Raw genomic sequence first — 26809 nt, 5'->3', positions numbered from 1 at the left:
CTGGCAGCTCTCAGTCTCCATACAGACAGGACACGTTGCAGCGTAATTGCAGACAGGTGCGTGGGCCTGAGCTCCGCCCAGGCAGAATGACGAGTGGAAGAAAGCAGCAACACAATAAACATATGTAACCTTGCGGAGCCGGCCGGGCAGACATCGAGACCGTGACAGAGTGCAAAACTTTTATACTTGACAACTGTTAAGAGTTCAAATATTGAGGAAGGAGAGTAAAAACAACCATGGTCCAGAAGAGCTTGGTCAAACAATTGATTTTAATGAACACACGCGTGGGGGGAGTAGTCGGAGTTTCCTGTCACTCTGACTTTGCACAGAGTGTACTCAGAATCAACAGAATCAGCACATACACACTTAAGATTATAACAAGCATTCAATCAAAAGCATTTATTATAGATTCAACTCAGTTTAAATTGGTTATAACTGCACCTGTAACAAAGGCTAATTGGGTGCCAATATGTTTAAACATCTGAATGCAATATCAGTGCTGTAGATTATATTATTAATGCAATGGTAATGATGATGATTATTAACAATAGCAGCAAAATAATTTCCCTGATCTCCACACTCCCTCTTTTGACCCACTTTCCCTAAAAAGAGGGTCACTACACTTTACTTGTTTCATTTCTCTGACATCCATCCTCTGGCTCAGCAAATCAGACAACCTCATGTCATCTAGGTGGTCCAATAATAAAATGCCAGCTCCCACTTGAGAACACTCCATGCGTAAGATTAGGTTTTTTCTGCGTCCCTCTCTTGTGGTCCATCAGGCCTCGGGCCTCCAGGATCCTCACCCCCCTGTGGTCGCCGAGACCTTCTGCAAAGGAAACAAAACAGCTTTTCCTGCGCCTCCCTAACTTATGTTTGGGACTCTTTAATCAAAAGCATGATCCTAATTATGTTCTTGACTTATTGACTTGTATTTGTACACACACATATATATATATATATATATATATATATATACTCTTCAACGTTACTCATCATTTTAAGCGCTGCTTTCACGTCCCTGCATGTTTCCTATTGCTCGCCTTATCTGATCATCAACATCCTGTACACAAAACTGTCGCTGCTGCAAGTGCCTTAACTCTGATCTAAAGTCACCTTTCACAAGAAAATCATTATAAGCGCCTATTCTACTAAAAGATCCAAGAGAGAACAACCATTTTAATCAATTAAGTTTAAGCATATAAGCAATTACTCATGCATACATTTTATCATAGCTAAATGCTGCCTAAAAACAACTCCTGTGTGTTAACACCAACTTCATTTTAACACTCACATTTCCTATGTTATAACCCGTTTTTGGTATAGCCTTTTTTATTTCATTTTGCTCCTTACCCCTGGAGGGTCTTGGGTCGATTTGTGGCTATTTTCAAATTTTGATTACATGCCATTTGCACAGTGTTGAATGGACTATAGCCAAATTCTCCAAAAAAAAAAAAAAAAAAAAAGTTTGATATGATTTTATTTCAAAATTCAAGTCCGACTTCCTTCAATTAGCTTCAGTGGCTAAGCTACAAATAAACTTACACTATTGGGCTTAGGGTCGATTTGTGCCCCATTGAAAGCCATTATAAACGCTATTTTTCACTGCAGAATTATTACCGTTAACATCTGGGTGACGGCTTAGGTTTCGTTTTTGTTTTGGACAAGAGGCCTTAGAATTGTAATTTTATTTGTCCACCGGGTGGCGCCCTTGCTCCACATTTGACCCGGGGCTGGAAAACAGCAAGAGCAACAGCGGGCTGCTTTGACAGACCTGCGGGAAATGAAGCCTCATTTCCGGCGTGCAGCAGCGGCTTCGCCCGCTGATCGGGCGGGACCATTTTCTGTCCCTAGGACCGTTAGAGTAACAATTTCTGCTTCAGTTTTACCATCTCTAAATGATCAAAAACCCCAAAAGTTATAAAATAATCCTAAAACCCATTTCAAATTAAACCTTAAATTCCCCCTTTTTTGACACATCTCATGTGTCAAACTAAAAATGCTCCACCCAAGCTTAGGAAATTAAAAGAAAAATACAGTTAGTCATATCATCCCTCAAAACACCTCAGCAATCCTCCTCTCAGGTATATTTGCTCCGACCCTGCAAACCTGTCTTTAAGGAATGAAATCCATTTAATCATCATGTCACATCTTTTCGAACTCCCGGCTCTATCCACAGCCTGCATCCTTGGAACTTCCTAAAAACAAAACCTGAACTTCACATTCCATACTCAGTTTTCCCCCTTATGATCCAATCTGTGTTATAAAAATAAACTTAGAACAGTTATCAGTCATGTGTTTCTTCAGTTAATGGTAACATGAGTTATATCAAAAAAATGTTTCCCCTTTAGCATTCTCCCAACAATATACTATAATACCATAATCTAACCCCAGTCAATAAAACAGAAATTTTCTCAAAGCAAACATCAGCAACCCAAAATCAACATCGCCAGAATTAAGCCTTCCACTCCCCTTGCTTATGGCAAAAGCAAAGCAAACCCTTTCTCTTGCTGGCATGGCAAGTGGTTTGTCCACATTTATTCATCCCCACCTTCATCCAGTCACACACACATCCACACCATGTATTCACACCAGGTATTGCTAATAGTGGAGCCTCCCGCGCAAGTAATCAGATTCTCCACTCTCAGCAAAATGAGCTCATTCATTTGTTTTATTTGTCATAGTAAAATAGTTCTTTATGCTTTTGGACTGGATTGACTCGCTATTATTGTCCCGATTCGTATTTTGAAGAAAAGACAAACGACTACAAAGTCCCAATAAGGTGCGTCAAAACAAGGATTTTATTGAAATATATATGGGGGGGGAGAAGTAGAGCACGATCACTCAAACAGCGGCGATCTTCCCCGAACAATACTTGGGGTGTAACATACATATGATGACCAGTAATATGCGTCACCGCAGATGAAAAACAACATGCATGTTCCCCCCCCAGTTGTTCTGCAAAGCCCACCATGGCGTCCCTGGTAAGGTTTGAGAGCCTCAGCAAATTATAATGAACATAATTAATGCGATCAACATTTTTATTTGGAGTTATCCATAGGAACACACTTTCAAATCCTGCTGCTATTTGGTTAACTAATTTATATTCATCAGGAACTCCCCTGGGAACTCCAATCGAGTCAATCCAGGTAGGCGAGTCAGTTCTCGGGTCATAAATCTGTGTACCCGTTGTGCTTCTTTCCCTCAACATGCGTCTCCTACATCTGACTGTCAATGTACGCGTGTCATGTTGTGGAATGGCTTTTACCCTACTCCCTATTAGCATCAATGGTGCTCCTAACCGCACCATAGCACATGTCCCCACACTCCCCAAAGGAACATGCACCAAAAGGGTGTGATGTCCACAGTAATAATACAACCCACCTCTAGCCCATGTACCTATTATGGTGTTTGGGTCACTTACATTATTTGTGGTCCTTCCCGTGAGCGTCCTCTCACACCAACTAGGGTCAATTTCTCCCAGAGTGTATTTCACGGCGTCCGTAGAAAATTCAAAACAGGTGTAATTATTTTGTTTAGGTATGAATGAACCTGTCTGCGTACGCTTGTCAATTGGTGGATATAAACTTGACAGTGTGATGCAGTCACCCGTGGCCACAGCTTCTCTAGTTAATCTCAACATGCAATTATAACCCCACTCATCCTCTGGATACAGAGGCGCAGGCTCAGTAAACAAACGAGGTCTAGCTGTAGCACAGGCAACACAATCATCTACATGCTGTTCCCTAGCATTTTGAGCCACCCAATCCAGCCAGAGATTGCTGTCACTGAATCCGGTGGCACGTTCAATTAAATCTTTTCAGGCGAGTGTAGTCAACTGCAACTACCTTCCTATCTGAGTTTTGGTTAATTTTTATCAGTGATGTCCCATTGTCCCTTACTACAGGCCTCATTGGTTTAGCTTTACTAAGAAAATTAACTTTTATTAACCTTTTTGGATCTATCCCTACAGTTTCCACACCCAGAACTAAATATAAGGAATTTTGACGCCACCAGTTCCCCATTGACAAGGTCAATGGATTCTGGGCCGGACTATAATCTCTCTGAAGTTTTAGCTCATTCTCTGGCCCCTGCTCTGACGCCTCCCAATCTTCCCCAGTGTAACCTTTTACCTGATCCCAGTTCCGACACCAATTGGCATAAGGACGACTTCCCCTTTCACAATATGTGTTCACAGCATAATCCCAACACACCCACACATTAAATCCCCTCCAGCTACTGTCAGCTCCCTTACAGATAAAAACGTTGCACAAATCAAACGTGAATGAAGTGGTGGACCCATTAACATAGTCTAATTCTAGTCCACCATATATGCTGAGGCACTCATCCCTTTTACCTGAGACTTCACGCTTAACCTTCCTTGGCAACGCAATCAATTTGGACTCTGAAGCGGGTAGACTTCTGCGTCTGGGCAATTCACCTGTCTGCCAAAAAACAAAGAAACATTAGAACACTCACGCACGCCAACACCCCAGTTATTTTCCAATCTCCCCACAAGCCCATGGTTTTGGTTCCCCTACTCTCCTCTAACTCTAGGCTGGAGCCCCAGCCTATCACGCTTCACGCCTCTTTGGCACCTCCTCTTTGAGTGAAGAGACGCCCCGGATCCTTCTCTTCTTTCTTCGACTTCCCAGGTAGACTATTTGGGGATGAGCTTGTCTCCACCAAGCTCTCGTCTGCCACTGCACATTGAGACCAATGGAACCAGGTCTGGCCTTTCCCCTTCAACTGGACCGCTGTTGTGGTACGAGCGTTCACTTCAAATGGCCCCGTCCACCTCGGGTCTTTCCACTTTCGCTTGATGACCTTCAGCCACACCACCTTGGCGTCGGACCTGTCCACCGTGGTCACTCCTGCTGCAACCTGTTGTGTGAAACTAGACACAAGAGCTTTTAATTCTTTCCAATATTCTGCATGCGTTCTGTTACTTTTTATACTCTCTTCAGCCGGGACTGCCGTCCAGGGACCTGGAAACTGTCGTCCTGTCAACAGCTCGTACGGCGTGAAGCCTGTGGATTGGTTAACAGAACATCTTATGATCATTAATGCAATGGGCAGGGATGCGACCCAATTTAGCCCCGTCTGAGCACAAATTTTGTTCTTCAAATTTAGATTCATCCTTTCTACTTTCCCTTGGGACTGAGGATGATACACAGTTCCAAACGTGTGTTGCACCCCCAGCCTCTGTTCTGCCTCCGCCAAATCTTTGTTTTTAAAATGGGTCCCATTATCTGACCGAATTCGCTTGGGGAACCCATACCTCCTTTTAGACAGGGACTTTCAATCTGATCAGGTCCCCACTGGTAGCCTTCTCCTCAGCCAGTTGTAATCTGGAAAGCCCACCTTATATTTGCTCTCCCGAGAATTTGTCACCGCTGTTATTCACTGTTGCAGGCCTGCTTAGAACAAAAATGAGAAAAAAAAGAGAGCTGATTATTAGCTCATCAAAGCACCTGACAGGTTTTCTTTAAGTGCACTGTTACAAAAATAATGGGCCCCTTCTTAGACGTCCATGTTTAATAAAACTCCCTCTATTAAAAACAAAAACAACCCAAACCTAACTGACAGAATCAACCCATCTCCACAACAACCTCAAAAATCTTAAACAAAAAGTTGTGCCACCAGAGTCCTGACACTCCCAGGTCAACTCATGTAATTTCACCTCCTCAATACACCGAAAGTCTTGTTAAAACCACACAATTTGCACACAACAATCGCCCCCTTTATGCACTTTAACATACTTAGATTCAGCATAAGATAACCCCATTACAACAACGTATCAACACTAAACTATAAATTTCCTATCCAAATCTGCTATGCTTCCTCTCCTGAAAGAGAGGCGCACACACACACACACACAGTCATCTCTCAATAAGTTGCTGTGACAAGACAAATACATGTTCAAACATTACCACCTTGTTAAATTATTTTATTTCTTTCTACAGTGATCACTGGTTTTGATCACTCAGTACGAGGGCACTCCTAAGTCACTCTTTTAAAACTACTTCAATCACTTTTTCTTTTTTCCATAATTCACTCCCTTGTCATATAGCTTCTTTTGAGTTATTCCTCAACTTCAAACTCAAGTGCATTTTATTCTTTTTTTTTGCCTGTCCCGTTTGGTTCTTTGGCCATCAGAATTATTGTCTGAAGGCGAGAAAAGATGCCCAACGGATTTACTTTACCAAATTGACCATCCCAGCCTTGCCGTAATGGTCTATTTGATTCATCTTTTATGGTTTATTTTCCACTCGCTTTGCCCATTTGCTCTCTCATCTGTTAAATCTTCAGTTTGGTCACCATAAATTCATTTTCGTCTTGTAACTGTGTATTATGCCACAAAACACCGTCAATCCAACACTGCGAGGATTGACGTTCTTCCTCGCGTTCCTTAACCGCATTGACGGCCACACTACTATTTTTTACTGTTCTCTTAAGCTTTATTTTGGAATCATACATTTCAATGACCTCTTCTAACTTTCTGTCTGCAGCATTGGCTTTGTCTTCGTTTTTTAGTATTTTCCTCGTAAAATTGCTGCATCTTATTTTTTATTTTTTATATTTTTTATTTTCACTCGCTAGATACGGGACTGACTTGAATGAGGAAAAGAAAAGGGAGAAAGGAAGAGGGGGGAGAAACAGTGGAGAAGAGGGACGGGGATAAAGGGCAGAAAAAACCTCGCGTTTTATGGTGACTCCTGAATTTCCTCCACTTCCTCCTCATCCTTAAAATACTCCGGATGAGTGTCCACAGCATTGTTCAGTCTGATGGCATCCTCCATGACCTGGACAACATGATACCATTAGAATGACATCATAGAATGAGGGGTGTGACCAGAGCCAGAAATGCACTCATTGATCCTTTTGTTGATTTATTGCTATCATACACTACTAATCAACTAATCGAAGTGCAAGTGTCACAGTCTGTTATTTATTCTCCCTCCATGCAAGGCAACATCCAGGGGTGGTGCTGTGGGTTCAGCATGGCTGGCAGCCATTGTTCAATCATGCCTCCCCTATTTCAGTTGGAACGCTGGGGCCTGGAGGAGAGAGCTGCGGACTGCCATGCACCATGAGCAGCCGATGGGAGCGAGAACAGTCGCAGTTCTTGCTTTTTCTGTTGGGGGAGGCCCAAATAGTGCCATTCAACCTTCAGCAGCAGCAGCAGCAAGGGGCTGTTTTTACAATGTCTGCCAGGTAATTCTACACCGACTGGGTAGAGGGCATCAGAGGGCCACTACTGCCATTTCTGAGGAGGACAGATGGAGCTGGGGGACAGGCCCTTCGCATATGCTAATGCACAATGCAATAGCCAAAGACCACTGGAAATTAAACCAAGGGGCAAAATATACAGCCCAAGGCTGCGGTTCGCTCCTGCGTGTGTAACGGAGCAAAGGTGATTTTATTTTTTCCACAGTGTTTTTAAAGGAGGGAAACCTTCCTCCAAACGGACAGAGCAGTGGAGTCGCCAAGGGAAAGCACACAAATTAAAAACTGTGGAGCCTGCGGCTTAATTTGACTCAACATGGGAAACCTCACCCGGCCACGGAAAGGATTGACAGATTGATATTTATAGTTAAAAATATAAAATGAATTAAAACAACCCTGGCCAGGGGACAACACAATAAAAATCAATAAAACACAACATTAAAAGTCCAGTGGCGTCCGCCACGGTACACTAAAACAAAAAAACAACTCTTTAAATGAACAAAAAAAAAAAAAATCATGGAAAGAATTTCCACGTGATTAAATTGCTTTATTTTAGCATTATGCAATTCTGTTACTCCAACTTAATGCACTCAAGTCGGACCAACTTAATTAAAGATTGATTCATCAATGTATTTACTGCATTTTGATCCAATATATTTTAATAGTGTTGATCCAACAAAGAGTTTTGTTCCAACTCAATTCAGGTTTTCTCCAACTAATTTACTAAATTTGGTCCCAGCTTAAGTTAATTGAGTTAAACCAACTCATACAAATTAAGTTATTCCAACACAAGTCTTTAATGCTAATAGAAAACACTTTAATCACATGGAAATTCTTTCCATGATTATTTGAAGTTAATTTAAAGAGTAATTTTTTGGAGCATTTAACAAAGTCTAGAGTCTGGTTAACATACATTTCACTATTACATCTAAAAGGTAAATACAAATTTGTCATACACATCTTTTTGTTTTCTCCAATTTCTAGCAAATTTCAGGTTCAGTGAATAGACCAGACCAAGCAACATTGTCACTGCAAAAACTACATTGCCCAACTCACCCATCACTTCCACCCCCTCTAGAACAATCATAACATCCTGAGGGTCATCGCTGGCTCCGCACCCTCTGACCGAATGACACAGATTCCAAAGACTGTCTCTGCTATGGCAGTGGCCATGCTTTCTATCAACTTCCTGTGACAATAAAACAAACAAATTTAAAAAAAAGATAATGATTTCTCACTAATGTCCATTGCAAACAGTTTTAAAAGTACATCTGTTTTACATTAATGTAAAATACCTAAAAGCTTTATTCATTCAAGCCTTATAATAATGTAAATGTAATCAAAAATGACTGCCCGATATTTTTCCTCACTCAAGAGAAGTTCATTCAATACCTCAACAATGTTCTGTCTTTCAAAATCTTGAGTTGTGATAGGGGTGACTGTGGCACAGGAGGTAGAGCAAGTTGTCTACTGCTTTAATCCCTGGCTTCTCTAATCTGATACTAAAACTATCAATGGGTAACACACTGAACCCCAAGTTGCTCCTGATACATCCATTGAAGTGTAAATGTTACATAAAAATCTTGTATGAATGAGGTTATAATGATATTATAATAATGATAGTATAAAACACTCAAGAATGGTGCGTGTAGTTAGGGCTGCTCAATTAATCGAATTTTAATCACGATTACGATCTGGGCTTTCAACGATCATTAAAAGTGACTGAGCCGATTATTAGCCCCTCCCTCGTGCTTTACTCTCGCGCTGCTCCGTGTGGCAAATCGAGCGCACCTCTTGTTTCCAACACGCGTCACAACAATTAAGAGGACCCGAGGGAAGCTCGGAAAGCTAAGCAGAAGTTATTTGGAGAGGAGAGTGACTGCCGTTGGTTGAAAAGAGGGGTAAAAAAACAAAAACAAAAAAAACTTCAGTGGTGTGGAAACATTATGGGTTCGCCGAGTCAGACATCGTGTGTAAACTTTGCTACGGTGTTGTAGCTGCACCACTGCAAAGTTCACTAAACAGATGTTTACATTTATTTCTTATATTGCAAACATTTGCACTGTTATCAGTATTTGCACACTATTTTATATTATTTGTTAAAGTCATTATTCAATACATTGTTATTGTTAACCTTTACAGTCAGAGCGGGCATGCTCCGTTTTGCGTAACTATTTTTAAATCCCTGTAGAACCGGAACCGCGTAAGCTAGCGCAATAATTTTTTGCATATGAAACCAGAGGAGTCGTACTTACATCTTATGCTATCAGCTTGTCCTAGGTCACGGTTGCAAAAATTGCACAAAACGCACTAGCAGGAACAAACACATAATATTCCAGAAACGCGCTTTGCCGATTTGATCAGCTGTTCGCAACACTTCCCACATTGAAACAGACGTCAGCGCGAACTATCGCACGTCCGCCATTTCCTGCCAGAAACCCGAAGTGACGTCATCTTCGCGGAAACTGTAGTTTTTTTACTTGTAGGCCTTAAACACCTATACTGGTGTTTTTATAAGTCATGTTAGACTTTACTGAATAGTTTCTGGGATGCTTAGAACTCATATTGCACTGCTGGAAATAGTTTATTTTGATGCACATGCTGTTTTCTTTGCAAATTTGAATCATAGGATTGTTTTCCCTGCAGTATATAAAAATTGCTTTATCTCCAAAATAAAACTATGAAGACACTCAAAATAAATTTCCTGTTGTTGTAAACTATTTTTTGCATTTAAAGTTTTGAGGGATAAACCTCTTAAATTTCTCCAAGTAGAAATATATGTAAAAAACGATTTTCAATTTTTTTGTAGTTTATTGCACTTTTTGCAATTAATCAGAATCAGAATACTTTATTGATCCCTGGGGGAAATTATTTTTTGTTACAGTGCTCCATTTTAATGTAGTTACTATGGACTTAATGCATACATATTATTAAAATATGGGCTATAACAGTTGTATTGATGTATAGCAACTTGAAATGCTCCCAATGGCACTATAACATGTAAAAAAATAATATAAGCTCTGGCGGACTTTGTTCTATAGTAGGTCTTAAAGGGTTAAATAAATATCGTCAAATAATCGAGACCTCAATTTCAGTGAAAATAATAGTGATTATCATTTTTGCCATAATCGAGTAGCCCTACGTGTAGTATCCAGTGAGAAACTTAAAGCTCTTACTTTTCCCATTTTAAAAGCTATTTTTTTTACAGCCACCGGTAATTTATAGGAAAACCCCATCCCCTGAAACTTTTTGCATGTAGTTCAAGCTTATCTTTGATCATCTCCTTAGTTAAGGATACAGGCAAGTTAACATACCAGGTAATCCTTCACCAGCTCAGGATCTTCATTCAGGTACACGCAAAGACCTTTGGCGATGTATTCTCTTCTGATTTCAACAGCATCAGTACACAGAGTGGGGGGGGGGGGGGGGAAACAAATATATACGGAAATCCATCTCAACGACCTAGCAGTGGGATTAAAGAACTTTTAACTGAATTACCAGGAATTTGTGAGAAATACAGAGGCTATTGTTTTACAGTCTTAATCTTTTCAAATAGTATTCATGCATTTTAGACAATTCTGTCATTCTAATATTGTTTTTTACTTTGTATTAATTTAATCATGCCATACCCCCAATTCAAGAAAGTTTAGATGATGTGTACATAAAATCAGAATGCAATGTTTTCTTGGTCTCAAAACTATGTCACTTACAAATGAATATATTAAATTTTTAACATGGGAATGTGATAATTTAAGAAAAATATTAGCTCACCATGAATTTGATGAACGGGCCTGCCAGCTCTCCAGACCTTTCACCACCTGATAAGATTAAACATTTATTATCTTTACAGGAGGGAACTGCAAGTCTAAGTTTAAGTAGAAAAATATTTAATTTAAAAAACAAAAAACAAAACAGGAAAACATATCTGTTCATGTTTTGTCTTTCCTCCTCAGTGTACTAAAAACACAAGTTGTTAAATAAACCACTCTCCATCAGTTGCAACTTACAAATTTCAACAACCCACACGTAAAATGTAAATTTATCACAACAGTCTCTGTGGTAGAGCCAAACTAGCTTATGTGCAGAGTTTAAGTTATAAACAATATCTATATTTGGAGTAGCTAAGTCTTTCATATTAGGCTATCATGCTAGCATGACATTGTGCTATATTCTTGCACTAATGTGTTAGCTAGCTATCCATCCATCCATCCATTCGCTTCCGCTTATCCTTTTCAGGGTCGCGGGGGGCGCTGGAGCCTATCCCAGCTGTCATAGGGCGAAAGGCGGGGTACACCCTGGACAGGTCGCCAGTCTGTCGCAGAGCTAACACACAGGGACAGACAACCATTCACACTCACATTCACTCGCACATTCACACCTAGTGGCAATTTGGATTATCCAATTAACCTATCCCCACAAGCTGCATGTCTTTGGACGGTGGGAGGAAGCCGGAGTACCCGGAGAGAACCCACGCAAACACGGGGAGAACATGCAAACTCCACACAGAAAGACCCCGGCCTGATGTTGGAATTGAACTCAGGACCTTCTTGCTGTGAGGCAACAGTGCTAACCACCGTGCTGCCGTGTTAGCTAGCTAGAATGGCATAAACAGATTAAAAAAAACAAAACAACAACAACAACAACAACAACAGAACAAATGTGAATAAATAGAACTGAAAAGAATCGACAAACTAATGATACCTTTGTGCAAAAAGTATTTTCATCAAGATGGATGAAGATAGATTCACTCTTACCTTTCCAAGAGGACTGTGGAGCAAACCATGTGCTTTCCTGCCTCTTGTTTAGAATCTCACGTGATCTTGTGATATCGCGAGTCTTTAAGGCAGCTAACCACTCTTGTTAGATTTTATCATGTCATATCAACAAGAATTTAAGAGGTGCTAGTTGGTGAATTTCATGTAGATCTTATATGATTTTATTACGTTCACCTTAGAAACATAAATTCATTGTGTTCAAATTACATGTTAGAGTCTTGTAAATGCAATAAACCACCAAATTTCACTTTGAGTGTATAAGAGTCACTAAGAATTAAAAATCCAGTGAAGCGGTGCAGGAGGGAAACCCGGCGGCGTCCTCGCCTTCCTCTCCGCGTTCTGCGCCCCGGTGCGCTAAAGAAAGGAAGGCAGCGGTAGTCACTATTCTTTTAGGCAGCTATAATTCATTAAAGGGGACAAGTCAAAAGACTTACCCCGGGTGGGCAGAGCTCTTAACTCTGCCCGCCGCTTCTTTGTAACCGCCAATCGGCACCGGCCCGCCTCGCCGCCTCTAATTCCCTGCAGACACGTAATCTGGCCTCCTGTTGCTGCAGCAGTCGGACCGCTCGCTCCGTGTTGCTGGCACTGTATCCTCCTCTCCTGAACGCCAAGCTCCACCAGCCCTCCGGGCTTGCAGGCGCCGCCGCCTGACACCACTCACGCCTGCCCGTCTCTCAAGCCTCTTTCTCCATGGTCTGCCAGGCCCTCTTATTGGCCTCTGTGACCTCCCAGGTGTGATCAGGTTTATAATCAGGTAGGGGCGGAGTCTTTCCAGGACAAGTCACCAAATAAATACCATAAAAAACATGCAGTAAAACTCATAAAAATAAACCAGTGTACAATATTAAAATATTGAAAAGGTAAAACACAGCAAAACATGCATAGTAAAAAACCCTAGATAACTTGTCCCTTTCCACCCCGTGACACGTGACACACACCTTGACTTTGGGAACAGATTGATGTGATTGCTGTGATTGATGCGATATTTGGCCACATTGCTATAACGACACCACTCGATTACTTCACACGCATGCTACCAATAATCCATAAATTGCTGCTTAAGGAACTAAGGACAATACATTTAAATGCAAGTTCTTTTTTCTAATGTGTTGTACAACTATCAAATTCATTTTTTTATGTTACATAGTAATATGGTCCTTACCGATTGTGAAACTAAATTAATTCGTTTCATAGATCTAATCCATACTGCTCCTTTAAGGCAGCAAACTCGCTATATTCTATTCATTATACCAATTAATAACACCAGTGGTAAACAAAAACACTACTTTAAAACAACTCAGTGCAAATAGGCATGCATGTTCATTTGCTTTCAACTCACAACAACAACTCAACTTCCAAACCAAAACACCAACACAAAGGAGTGTGAGTTTAGACAGCACCAGTTAGCTAATCACATAGAACTGTAATCTTTGACATTTGTTTACCAAGTGAACAGCTTTAACATTTAAGCAGCTGTAACTGTTAGTGCAAACACTGTGTATTTATAAGGAAAGAGCTTCAAGTCTCCAGATCTACTAGCTAACAAAAGACACATTACGCTTTCACCTGCTTCTCTGCTTCAACAGCAACAATGTTCCTCTTACGTCAGAGGCACAGCTACAGCAAGTGTAGAGCCAAGCAGCCTCACCAGCGTAACCAGTGTTGCTCTTTTAGCTTTGAATGTTTTAACTTAAATGCATTAACAACTTGTGTAATAATTCTAACAAAAGGTTTCTAACTTTTATCTGTTTGTAACCCTGGGCTACACAACATCCATAAACAACATGTATCCATTCAATATCAATCCAACCAACAAACCTGCATTAACCCAACTATCCATAAAGCCAGCAACCATCCAGCCAACATGCATCAACCCAAAACTCCAACCAGACAGCATGCATCATAGTAAGACTAGGTGGACTGCTGTGGATTCATTTGAATCTTACTCTGCACAGCTGCAGAACACTGTTGATGTAGCTCTCGTCCTTTTCGACCTTATTCCTGAAAAGGCTGGTTTGTTTCTTGTCAGCAGGGTCGATGTCCTTGGGCCACCCCCCTCCACTTGGTTTACTCCACAGCTTCTTGTCTTGTGAAGTTTTGTGTTCACCTGAAAACAACAAGTAGCACCTGAGATTCACACAGACAGGCAATTCACACAGTGCACTGTTAATCAGGAGGTAGAGCAGGTCACTAATCAGAAGGTTGGTGGTTCAGTCCTTGGCTGCATCCCTTGGGCAAGATACTGAACCCTGAATTGCTTTCTGATGCATTCATCAGAGTGTGATAAAAAACACAGAAAAGTTGCTTTTATGAATGGGTGAATGAGGCATGTTCTGTATATAAGAACCACTCTCTTTACTCTGTATGTAATTTCAACCCTTTTGGCAATCCAGTTCAAGCTGTGTGTAGGTGATCAGTTACTGCAGGAGCGTCACACTCATTTTAGCTCATGGACTGCTTCTAGCTTGATTTATCCTAGCCCAATACTAATAAGATAATAATAATAATGAATACTGTATTGATCCCCGAGGGAAAATCCCTCTCTGCATTTAACCCATTCACTCAGAGAAGGAGTGGGAAGACACTGGGCACCCAAAGAGCAGTGCGTAGAGACAGCACCTTGCTCAGGGGTACCTCGGGGGAGCCGTTCAGTGGATTCGAACCCCCAACCTTCCAATCATAGGGCCACCACTGTACCTACTGAGCTATCCCTGCCCATAACTCTAGAGCATTCACATTTCTCTGTGTAAAGGCAGCTGATCTGTACGGAGCCCCTCTGATGACATGGTACAAAAAATAAATAAATTGTGGCCACGAAATACCATTTCAAGGCCACGAAATAGGTATAACGTGCCCACGAAACACTTGATGATATATATATATATATATATATATCATCCCAGGGCACATTCACTAGAGCCTGCGTCAGCCATAGTACGGAGTCCTTGCTGTTGGTGATGTCCTTAAGGTGAGTGTATTATATTTTATATTTATTTCATATTGTTATCCCGCAATTCGGCAGTTATTTATTCAGACCTATATTGTTACTATGTTCTAAATTGTATCTGCTGACGTTTCAAATGTTGTATCCTCATGTTGCTACTACACGTTGTTTTGTTGTGCTAATATGTAGCCGTAAACTCATTTTTAACTGTAGGACGTTTCAAAGTAGAGCAAGGCTGAAGGCTACTAATAAACGAGGTATGTTCAACATAAAACCTTAGTTCTCTGTGTCACGAAGTTGTCTCTCTTTTACCCTGGCCACATCACCATACTAGCTGGTGCAACTAATCTGGTCTGGACAATAATAACAGTTTTAGACGGAAAGCATCTTAAAATTGCCTCTTTTTTTCGCTGAACATCTCCTTTGAAAGTAGCATCATGTGAGTCACACTTGTCAAGGTAATGCATGCTAAATGAGCCGTAGCTTTCAATGCATCACCGGATGAAGCCTTGCAGTTACAGTAGCTCACTGCAGGTATCACGTTGCCAAGGGAACTAATAAAGCATACAGTGATCAGAATGATTTTGTATTGATGCAGGTTGCCATTGCTAATACTGAACTACTTAAACTCCAAGTAGACAATCGCTCCATTCCTCATTACCATAGATAATATCTAAGTAATAAAACAATCATTATCAAATTCTGATTTGCCATATATAAAGTGATTTTATAGGTAGGCTATCATGTAAAAATCTGCTACATAAAATTTATAACCGAGTGTAAAAATACTAATTTCATTTTCATGTGGTTTGGAGGTCAGCTATGGATACTCGGCTGCGAGAATTTTTAACAGAGCGTAAAGTTGAAGAAGATGTGATCAAGAAACTTGAAGATGAGAATGTAAGCCACTGCAGCTGTTGCTGTGTGCGTGTGTCTGTGTGTTTGTTTTTGAACGGAGAGCCGCAATCCACAATTTACTATGCACATTCTAAAATAAATTATTGAATTTCATATTTTGGTTTAATCAATGACATTAATTAATGACATGATATGTTTAAAGAGTAATTTAAAAAGTAATTTTTGTTCATCTTATGTTGGACAAATGTGTACCACATTACCAAAAGTATCTGTTATCAAAAGTAGATAGCAAAAAACAACTCTAAAATATGCAGTTGTATGTATTCATTGTTTTTTTAATATTGACACTTTTATTAATTTGTTATTTATATTTTTCAGATTGATGAAACTCTCATTCCCTTAATGACAGACAGTGACCTGGCAAAGTACATCCCCAAAGTTGGCGATAGAGTCTCCACTGTGGCCTTCTGCAGACAAGCAACACGTCACCATCCAGGAAAGAATCTATACTCTCAAGGCTACGACAAAGACTGACAGGAGCTGAGGGAATGCCTCCTAAAAAGAAATTGTCTCAGTGGGCAGAAAATACAAATGCAAAACGAACAGTGAGACGAATTGAGGTTGGCTGGATGGATTTTGATGAGGAGAAGGGTGGGTTCAAACAGGTGACGTGTGTAAGTGGTGGTGGAACAATAATGGATTGGATTTATATAGCGCTTTTCAAGGCACCCAAAGTGCTTTACAATGCCACTATTCATTCACTCTCACATTCACACACACTGGTGGAGGCAGCTACAGTTGTAGCCACAGCTGCCCTGGGGCAGACTGACAGAAGCGAGGCTGCCATATCGCGCCATCGGCCCCTCTGGCCAACACCAGTAGGCAGTAGGGTAAAGTGTCTTGCCCAAGGACACAACGACCAGGACAGAGAGCCCAGGGATCGAACCGGCGACCTTCTGGTATCCCAGATACGCTTCCCAACCCCCTGAGCCATGGTCGCCCCAACAAGGCATTTATCTGTAGATAAAAATGAAACAGTGTCAAATATCAAACTTATGGCTGAAAATCAGTTTTTCCCCAATGGCACCTCAAAAAAAACCAAAAGTCTTTCACACTATTCAACTCATATTGAGAGCTCACAGATGCATGTGGATGCTTCCAGTACAGTTGATGAGTTGTATAAGCAAAGTAAGGTCAAAATTCTGCGACTTTATCTGTGTACCAGAAAGAAAACACAACAGCAGCCTCAAGACGTAGAGGCCGATCATGCAATAACCCAGCCCTCTGTGGTAGATCTCACTGACAATGAACCTAATCAGGCCGCTGATGATCTGTTGGTGGAAAACGTGAATTCAGAACCATCAAACTTTGTAATTAATGATGGAGCTTCCATAAGTGGATATTTGGAACTGAATGACACATTACCATGGGATGGTCTGCCAAATGTAGGTGAAAGTGAAGATTCTGATGCAGTTGTTATTATTAGTGGGGATAACAGGGTGGATATTAGTGTGGTTGAACTAAACCCTGAAACACTGTTTACAGAAAAAGAGTCTGATCCACCTCATCACACATTGTCTCTCTCACCGGGGCTGACAGGAGAGGCCAATATTCCTGACCAAGCACCCCCTGAACCACGATCTTGTCCCGTAATACTAACTGTTAGAAGAGGTCATTGTCTTACTGATTTGATCAGTGCCTTTGAGGACTCAAACATTATTTCATCTGAGGTCAATATCACAGATAGGACACAAAGTACTTATTCAGGCCCCAATGTTTGTAATCAAGTGCTGGCGTCCCGTTGTGGGTTCTGTAGCTGGTTTACTCCCACCAGAAGGACTGCATCATTTCATTGCAGAAAAAAAACCAACTGTAAAAACAGTGAAGGAGCTTCTAATCTTTCCAGAGGAGATGACAGCTGCCCAGTCAACAGTTTCTCGTTACCTGAAAAGGTACATTGGAGAAATTGATATCTTCAGCTTTTCCTGCGGTTCTGTACAGGATCCAATCTGTTCGATAAAGCCATACTAATTGAGTTCATAGAAACTACAGATTTCCTCCGCAGACCACAATCCCACACATGTGGATGTGTGCTAAAGCTGCCCCTTGGTTATCACAGCTAACCAGACTTTCGCAGTGAATTTAACAGCATTCTCGCAAGCTCTATGTGGGTGATGGATGTGGTGTAGGTCAGTGTTACCCAACCATGGTCCTCAAGGCACTCTGCCCTACACGTTTTAGGTTTTCCACCCTAACAGTTCATAGAAACACGGGTGTAGTTAACAGTAACATGAAGGAATGAATGTGAATGTTCAATAGACTGGGCCGTTAAGTTCTCTTAACGGTGTAGCCCGTTGTGCCTTTTTCATGTGCAGCCTTTTTTTTCATCTGGTCAGTAAGTGCTTTCTTAGTTTCTCCCGCTAATTAAAATAGTAAGCTAAAGGGAATGTTCAGGTTATTTGAAGTGGAGTTGCCTGTAGTAGACAGCACTTAGCACTCTGACTTTGCAGAAGCAGCAGTTAGATATTGGGGACAAAATAAGGCAACAAATTGCTTGGGGAATGAGACCACAAAACAACACCAGTTGAAAATACATATACATATTTAAATGATTTTAATTTTCAGTGCTTCACCTGGCAGGAATCCGTACACTAAACATAGAAGTGCATCTGTTCCTGCTGCACACATTGTTACTGTGTTTTTGGCTAGTGCCAAAATAAATGACTAATTTTAACATTCTAATACTTTTTTACTACAGGAAGAGTAACAAATATTTCCAATATAGCATACAGTAACAGTTCTACAAACTGGAAGATTGCTGAGTGCTGTCTACTGTATATACAAACATAAGTACAACACCATTACAAATACCATATTCCAACTGATTAAGCATGTTCTATATTAAAGTATTTCAGATGTTTGCAGAAATCTTAATAGAAACAAGAATGTGAACCTTTATGTTCCTAATGGGTTTAGAAGAAAAGTTGTCAATTACAGAGATTGGTTACATTGTGAAGAGGTTTGTATAACCTCTTCACAATGTAACTGTTATTTTAGCCTGTTATTATATGCAAAATACAACCTGTTTTTGAGTATGGTGTATTTTGAAAGACACCAGTAAACCATTCTCATTTGTACAAAACATTGTCCTCTCTGTTACATTCTATACATCTTTAAACATGAACATGTCTAATGACACCGCTGAAAGTTATTTAATTACTCATTCTATAATGTCATACACGTGCTGTGATTTTTAAGAAAAGAAGCCGTTCTTTATCAAACATGGGATTGCTTTAATCTATTCCACAATAACAAAAATATAGGCTCAAGAAACATTTGGAGCATTGGTGACACAACTATGATTCTACACTTTAGCCTACTTGGTCTTCTTGTCTAATTGATCACAACATTAGCTATATTGCCAGTCTATGTGGTTGTTATCCAAGGTGCTCTTGTTTTTGTTAGAAATGAACACATTTTTGCTACCAAAAACTATTATGAACAACTTTTGATGCTTTAACAGTTTGATAAGTTTAACTCAATCCCAAAAGGATTTATTTTTTTCTAACCTGTATCATATTTTAGTTTAATACTCCACGCTTTGTAGCTACTGTGAGATTATTCTGTTATCATATGTTATCTTATATCTGTAGTTAAAGTAGTTGAATTATGTTAACAGCTGTAGAACATATATGTATCCCTTAGTCTAGATTGTGTGCAAAGTATGTAGCTTAGTTTCCCTTATATTTTTAGGTTAAAAGAATGTGACCATTTTTGGATTTGTTAGACAGGTGTGGATTACCCTGTACCCTTGATCTGCTGTGAATGTGTTACACTGTTTCTTGACATTTCATACTGCTGAATCATGAAGAGAATGTTGTGTGCAGAGGACCTTGTGCCGATAATAGAAGAGACAGACCACATTCCATACCCCCACCTTTACAGAGAGCAGAAAGACAGGGAGCCGAGGTCATAACTTAGGCGCCGTAACAGAGAAAGAATGTGAATGTTTAGGCTTTTACGACTAGGTGGGGGCCACTAGAGGCTATAAGAAGCGGAGTAGCCCGTCACCATTTTGAGATTTGCTGTGACCCTCTTCATGCATGTCTCCCCATCATGATGGCTTATGCTCATAAAGTGTTGGATTGTATGGAAATAAAAGATTGTTGATTGAGCATTTATACACCGAGTATTGTCCTTCCTTCAGCCCAAAGATTCAAAGAATTGGGAGATTTTAACACTACCAAGAGCAAGCAACACTTCATGATGAGTTAATTTACTGACATGGATAAAATGAAAATTATGTTATACAGTCTTTTCTGATAATTTTGATACAAAGACAAGATAAGTACACACTGGAGAAAAATAATTACTTAATAATAAGTACATTAAGCTGTAGGAATACGTACTGAAGTACAAAATGTACTACATTTGTATGTTTGTGTCCATTTAAGTAGCCTCAAATAACTGTGAACGAACTGTATCCCTGAGATGAAAATATAAATCAAGGGCCTGGGACATGGTAGATGGGAATTCCAAGCTTGATTCCTCCATTATTATTGTGCACAAATCAAACACTTGCACATCACATGGGACTGAACTAACAAAAGTGCAGCTATTTTTACACAAGGTCAAATCTTCTGTCAGTGGAACGAGACAGTCTTCTGCACCCCAAAGGTGAGGGGCCATGTACATGACATCAGGTATCCCACAGGGCACGTTGTTATTCTTTGAGGGCCTTATACGGTGAGCATTCCAAACACTCCGGATGTCATTCAATACCTCCTGATGAAGAAACAAGAATTAGGTCAGAGCTGTAATACAAGGCATTTTTAAAATGGTCGACAATAAGTGTGGTGCATCCTTAAATGAATTGAAAAGCAGCAATGTTTGGATGCAGTTTAATGAAAACCAAAGGAAGAGGGAGTGATTGCAAAAAAAGAAAAGAAAGAACCACACCAGGCAAACCACTGAGTTGTGGGATCTGGGCTTTATACTAATACTAATACTAATCTTGGTCCGGATGCGCAAAGCTTTTCAACTTTATGCGCATAATACAGGTGACAAAATCAATATTTTTCAATCCCATGAGGGGATCCAATATCATCTGAGTCCTGAATGTACCAATGATAGAGCGCTGAAGAGTTACTGATGCGTGAAGCCTCTGACTGCTTTTGACAGACTGGCAGTGACAGATCGGTAGCTGCAGCATAACTGCTGATGCAGAATGAGCGCAGACAAGGATAATGTCCTCCGATCAGAAAAAAACAACATTTAAGTCGTGCTGACTTCTGATCAGTTCAATTGGCAAAGTGTTCCCTGATTTAAAAACTTTGGCTGGGTCGATGCTTCAGCCTCCATTACGCACATACAGAGTGCAGTTGACCTACTTCAACAACGTTAGGAATACATTGCATTTACCGTTCGGTAAAGGTAATGTCGTTTTAACTACGGTATGTAAACGATTATTTTGTTACCCTTACTGCTAAAACAGCGTAATTTAATGTAATTAATTACCACCACTGGTTATCATAATATGGGTCATTTACCTGAATGATTGACATGAAGCAGAACTGTGACAGAGCTTTGTCAATGAAATCCCCAAAGAAGAATCCTTCGTCCTTCAGTTCTCCTAGAAGCTTGATCCATGACTCGACTCCTTCTTTTCTCATCACTGCCCACCAGCTCTCAATTCTCTGGTTTGCCGTACTTGCTCCTGTGACATAGCTTCTGTCTCCTGCTCTATCATCCCCGTCATTTCTCTGTAAATAACGCTGGAGGTCTCTGACCAACACGTTCTCAGTGCCCATGTCAGTTCGTACGAGCCTGGGGAAACCCCCACGACTCTCCACTGCTTCCACAAAGTAACCTCCGATAACCTTTGGGTCACTGTTAGTGTGTGCGGCCCGCAGCCAAATGATGTTGCGTGAGAAACCGTCGATGCATCCATTAATACATATCCCATATGGCTTTAGTTTGTCATAAGAGTCTATGTGCCACACAAAGTTAGGCCCCTGAGCAAAATATTGCCTCCTTCTGAGACGTGTGGTCTGGCGAACCTGGGAACCTAATGGGTCCAGTAAAGAGATGAGGATCCTGACGTCTTCTTTCCTGATCGCAGTGCCGTGTTGTTTGCACTTTGTAAACATCCACCGATAACCGTGATCCTTCCCAGGCCCTTGCAGTTGGTTCACAATAAAATCTATCCCGGCGTCCAGGTCGTACTTACGTCTGTAAAGCGACTTGGCTCTCAATATCCGGTTTAAATGTCTCTCCGTAATGATGGTTCCTTGCATTGCCAGGCTTTTCAAAATGCGTTTGTAGCTCATTCCCAGCCTAAAATAAAACTCAATCAGACTGTCTCTGTCCATGGTGTATAGGTTTAGCTTCTTTTAGCTTGGGGTAGGCCTCAGTTGATGTTTTAAATTAAAACGCTTGAAGACAAAGTGAACTCTGGACAAGCGTGCGGCCTACCTGAAGCCCAGGTGGGCTTGTTGATAATCACATTTTCACACTCATCTCGGGGCACATCCATGGTGTTCTGGTGCCAGCCTGTCCCCTCTGTTTTTGTGGGGGTTTTCCCCACATACGAAAATGGCCGCTTCTGCCTGGAGGGAGTTTTTTATTTTTGCTTTGCAGCTGCACAGGATCTGTATAGAAGTTTTAAACACTTCTATTTTGGGCAAATTTATAATATTTTAGACGACAGAACATAAAACACTGTTTGCTTGCGTGCGTGTGTTTGTGTGTAAAAACTGAGATGTTCAGAGGTCTTGCTTCATGGTATCGAACAGCCCACACAAAACAGGTTCTTTATGATTTAATTTAAGTGCTGATGTAAACCACAATGTTCAGCAAACATCTATCAGGTCATTGGACTGTATTTTTTTAAAGCTTAAGTATGCGCACATGGGATATATTAAAAACTGACAAGCCGTTTGAACACATGATGTGAAATCACTTAATCAACCTGCTGGATTTGCCAAAAGTTAAAATATTTATACTACTTTGGCACATTGCTCTTAACTTATTAAGGTGGCTATTAGTGAGGGTCATGATAATCAATTCAATTGAGCAGAAGTGACGTTCTTACTTCGATTCGTCCAAATTCATGTGAGTTCCAGTCTGTTCAGCCTGTTTCTGTGTAGCACCAAGCAGTAGACCTAAACCTGGATGTGCTTCTGGGTTCTGCCTCTAATGAAAACGGATGAGTGTAAAATGCAACCATTGTTTGTAGTTTGCTGCCACCTACTGAGTGAAAAAAGAACTGAAGTTGTAAAAAGTCACTATTCCTAATGATAGGCTTCGTTTTGTTTCAGTTTCAGTTCACTATACAGCTCATCAAACTGTTTTCCCTTTACGTTTTGATATAATAGCTTTTTAGTACTACTGAGACACATACTGCCTTTTTCTTCCGTTAGAGTAATATTTTCTTGAGCTGTGTAACTGGATTTGTTCAAACATAGAGGTAGTTTGGATTCACTGACACAGGAGCCATACGCCCTTTCTGCAGTTTCTATGCTTCCTTAGCTCGTTTATGTCGCCATTGTTAATCCTGTCCTGTGCAAAGAAAAGCCCAAGCTACACTTGTCTGACTGACAGAAGGTTCAAGAGAAGGACATTTGCTCTCAACTCTTTCCCTGTTGAAATGTTATTCCAAGCAAGTGAGTTTCCTACAGGGTATGGAGGGTTAGTATGTGTTAATGATTTCAGTGTCATGCAGGGGAAAGTAGCATTCAGTGGAAGCTTCTCGGTGATTGTTTTAAATCCAAATATGACCCTTATTTGTGGCGCATGTTAGCATACAGTCAGCTCAGGAGTTAGTATCAGTCATGTGGTTGTCACGAGGTTGCGCACAGCATCACCGGCAAGAGGGCTTGGTTTGAGAGGTTTTTGGCATCTGTGATGTGATTTACAACCATCCACCCATGTACAGTAAGAAGCTGCACTCACAACCGTGGGCATCAGCAAGTTGGTGAAATTTAAACAAAACAGCATTCCATCTGAAACTCTCTTATTGTACCCAAAATACAAATTTTAGTGATTACATGTGGCTTCATTAATTATGTTCAAAAGGATGAATACATAACGCAAGTAATAACTTTATAATCAGTCAGTGAATGAAGGAGCTCAAGAGTGCAAATATAGTTGCAATAAAGTGACAAATATGCCCTTTTATGTCAAACAAAGACCGAAATAAGTGGCATCAGTGTGAGGATGAAAATGAGCGATCCAACCTCACACTGCAGATATCAGGGCAACGCACAGTGGGGGGGCAGGGGAGGGGGGGGGGTTGCAGTCTGCGCGCACAAGAGGGCTAACAACGCTGTGAGTGACAGAATCCACCCAAACTGAGGAACAGCTTCTTCCCCAGAGCTGAAGCCTGCACTGTTTGCACTATAATATAATATAATATAATATAATATGTTGCTATTTAATGTTTTTTGTTCGTGTTGCAGCTGCTCTGTGAGCCAAGCTTTCGTTGTCTAAATTCAATGGAAATATATCTCTGCACCACACGATGGCGATAGATTCTCACAGTCTGTGCTCTGCTTCCGCCACCAGTCATCTTTAAATCTTTTTTTTATTCAATGAAACCTTTATTTAACTCGCAGCATTACTTTAAAAAAATCATATTTAAATACAAAAAAAAAAATAAATACATGAACGACAGTAGTAGAAAATTGATAAAATAACACCAAATAAATATATTTACAAATGATAGCAACATCAATGGAATAAAACCATGAACACCAGCAGAAGGAGAAAGAGGCCTGTATCTACATTATTACTCTGGCAGCTCTCAGGCTCCATACAGACAGGACACGTTGCAGCGTAATTGCAGACAGGTGCGTGGGCCTGAGCTCCGCCCAGGCAGAATGACGAGTGGAAGAAAGCAGCAACACAATAAACATATGTAACCTTGCGGAGCCGGCCGGGCAGACATCGAGACCGTGACAGAGTGCAAAACTTTTATACTTGACAACACACACAAAAACCCCCACACACAACAAAAATCAGAATTTTTGTGATTTGGATTTTTATTTAAAGGTGAAACCTTTTTTCTTTTCTTTTTTTTGCCAGATTAGACATTTTGATTAATTTCATTGAAGTATACTTTAGTTTTTTTGTTTTACTTTGATGCTATAATAGATGTTTTTAAAATTTAGTAATATTTAATACTATATTGCATCATGGCAAAACAACAGTCTCCTCAAGCTGCTTTATACTGTAAGGTGAAAACACTACAGAAAAAGCCAGAAAACCCCAACAATCCAAAGATCCCCTTTGAGCAAGCACTGGGCGACAGTGGGGAGGAAAAACTCCCTTTAGGAAGAAACCTCCGGCAGAACCAGGCTCAAGAAGGGGCGGCCATCTGCTGCGACCGGTTGGGGGTGATGGAAAGAGAATAGAGGGAGACAAGATGAAGTATACTTCTAATGGCCTATTCCAATTGGTGGTAATACATCATAAGAATTGAGGAAAGGTGGTGTTGATGGAGACTCTGGGGAAGGCCTTCGTCTGCCAGGGTGTTTTGGAGCCACTTGAATAAATTTAGTTTGCACTGGAGGTGGACGAGGTTTAATCTGTGGAAAGATCTGAGACGGAGTTGGAGTCTCCCCATAACATCTCCCCATCACGCCTCTATGGACCAACGGTGCGAGCTTTTGTCCTTTCTGTTTTTCTAATTTAAGCTGGAGTTGAACGTCTTTCACTCTAGATTTTAGATGACCCATCTCTTTTTCTTCATTGCCAGCCTTTCTGATCATCTGGTTCACTGGTCCAATGAGCTCCTGTTTTTGTTTGAATAAAGCGTATTCGGAAGACTTTACCATATCATTGTACTGCTTTTTAAATGATTCCAGCTCCCGTGTTTTATCTAGTAAAGCTGCATCTAGATCCTTGCATCTGGTACGTAGACAGTTCAGCTGTTTTTCAAGAAACTCGGTCGTTCCAACAAAGGGGATGCCTTCCACACCGTCTGTCACGGCTGCCGAGGCGAGCCGTGTGGAGTTGGAAAAAGGACCCAAGAGCAAGCAGTGTATGAAAAGATTAGTGGAGTTTATTTACAAGGTGTCAGTGGCAGGAACAGAAAACGAATAATGAGACAAACTAACGGAAACCTAAACTGGGAAAACTAAAGAGCAACTAGAAATCCACAGGACACGGGGAGAAAGGCAGAGAGACGCAGACTGACGGAGGATACAGAGACGCAGAGAGACACAGATGAATGCAGAAAAGCGCGGACTTACATGGAGTAATACAGACGAACCGGCAACAGGCAGGAGAACACACAGGGCTTAAATACACACACCAGTAATCAGGGGATAAGAGACAGGAGGGCAACACAGCTGGGAGAAATCAGAGCTGACGGGACAGGGGAAATGTAAACTGAACACACTCACATCAGACATGAACCTTCAGAATAAAACAGGAAATTAACAGACAGAGAACCAGACAGGACACTGAACTTGACAGGCAGACTCATGAGCAGACACAAAAACACCATGGACAGACAGAGGGAACACAGAGAAGTGGGAGCAGGCAGGCAAAGAACAGAAACCTAACAAATGGCAAAATAACAACAGAATACACACTCGGAATGAACAAAAGCATAAGGAAACACAAAACACTGAGTCCTCAGACTCAGGACCATGACACCGTCTACGTATTTCTTTTTCAAGTTGTGGAATATATCCCTAAATTCCACCTTTTCTTTTTGTCTGAAGTGACCTGCATGTGGAAATGCCTTTTCAAAGGACAAAACGCACTGGTACAATTCCTCTTGGAAGTGGCGCTTTTTCTTTTCCAGGCAATTCGTTTTTTGTGTGAATATTTCTGTTTGCTTTTTTGTGGCGCGCAGTTGCTCTTCCAGTGAGATCTTTTCAGCCAGTGCCTGATTGTGTGCCGTTTTTACTTTATGCCTGTCCACTGCTGTCTTTCTGTGTTCTTCCTTCTCTTTACTTAGTGTCACAGTTCGGCTGTGTGGCAGGCAGGAGAA

General features: G+C 40.8%; 1 protein-coding gene and 1 long non-coding RNA gene across 4 annotated transcripts; both read right to left on the bottom strand.

The window, feature by feature from the left end:
- Positions 1-251: 251 nt before the first annotated feature.
- Positions 252-13576, bottom strand: LOC146679850 (uncharacterized). 3 transcript variants are annotated; one of them, XR_014917890.1, is made up of 6 exons: positions 11985-12757; positions 11002-11048; positions 10545-10692; positions 8287-8419; positions 4358-6806; positions 252-829 (listed from the first exon to the last, which is right to left on the bottom strand). It is a non-coding gene; the product is annotated as an uncharacterized LOC146679850 (long non-coding RNA). The 3 variants fall into 3 exon arrangements; XR_014917889.1 differs by lacking the exon at positions 252-829 and having other exon boundaries at positions 2779-6806; positions 11985-12359; positions 12440-13576; XR_014917888.1 differs by lacking the exon at positions 252-829 and having other exon boundaries at positions 2779-6806; positions 11985-12756.
- A 4991-nt stretch (positions 13577-18567) lies between these two features.
- LOC146679849 (uncharacterized) lies at positions 18568-23088 on the bottom strand. Its single transcript, XM_085449017.1, has 2 exons — positions 21357-23088; positions 18568-20592 (listed from the first exon to the last, which is right to left on the bottom strand). The coding sequence occupies exons 1-2, from the start codon at positions 22176-22178 to the stop codon at positions 20257-20259; spliced, it is 1158 nt and encodes a 385-aa protein (XP_085305143.1). The 5' UTR covers positions 22179-23088; the 3' UTR covers positions 18568-20256.
- Between the last annotated feature and the right edge of the window lie 3721 nt (positions 23089-26809).

This window comes from Copadichromis virginalis, linkage group LG23 (assembly GCF_057382275.1).
Source record: "Copadichromis virginalis isolate Kocher_CV1m ecotype Utaka linkage group LG23, C_Virginalis_male_GT1.1, whole genome shotgun sequence".
Lineage (NCBI taxonomy): Eukaryota > Metazoa > Chordata > Actinopteri > Cichliformes > Cichlidae > Copadichromis > Copadichromis virginalis.
The sequence above is the reverse complement of the archived record's forward strand: the minus strand, read 5'-3'. Positions and strand labels throughout refer to the sequence as shown.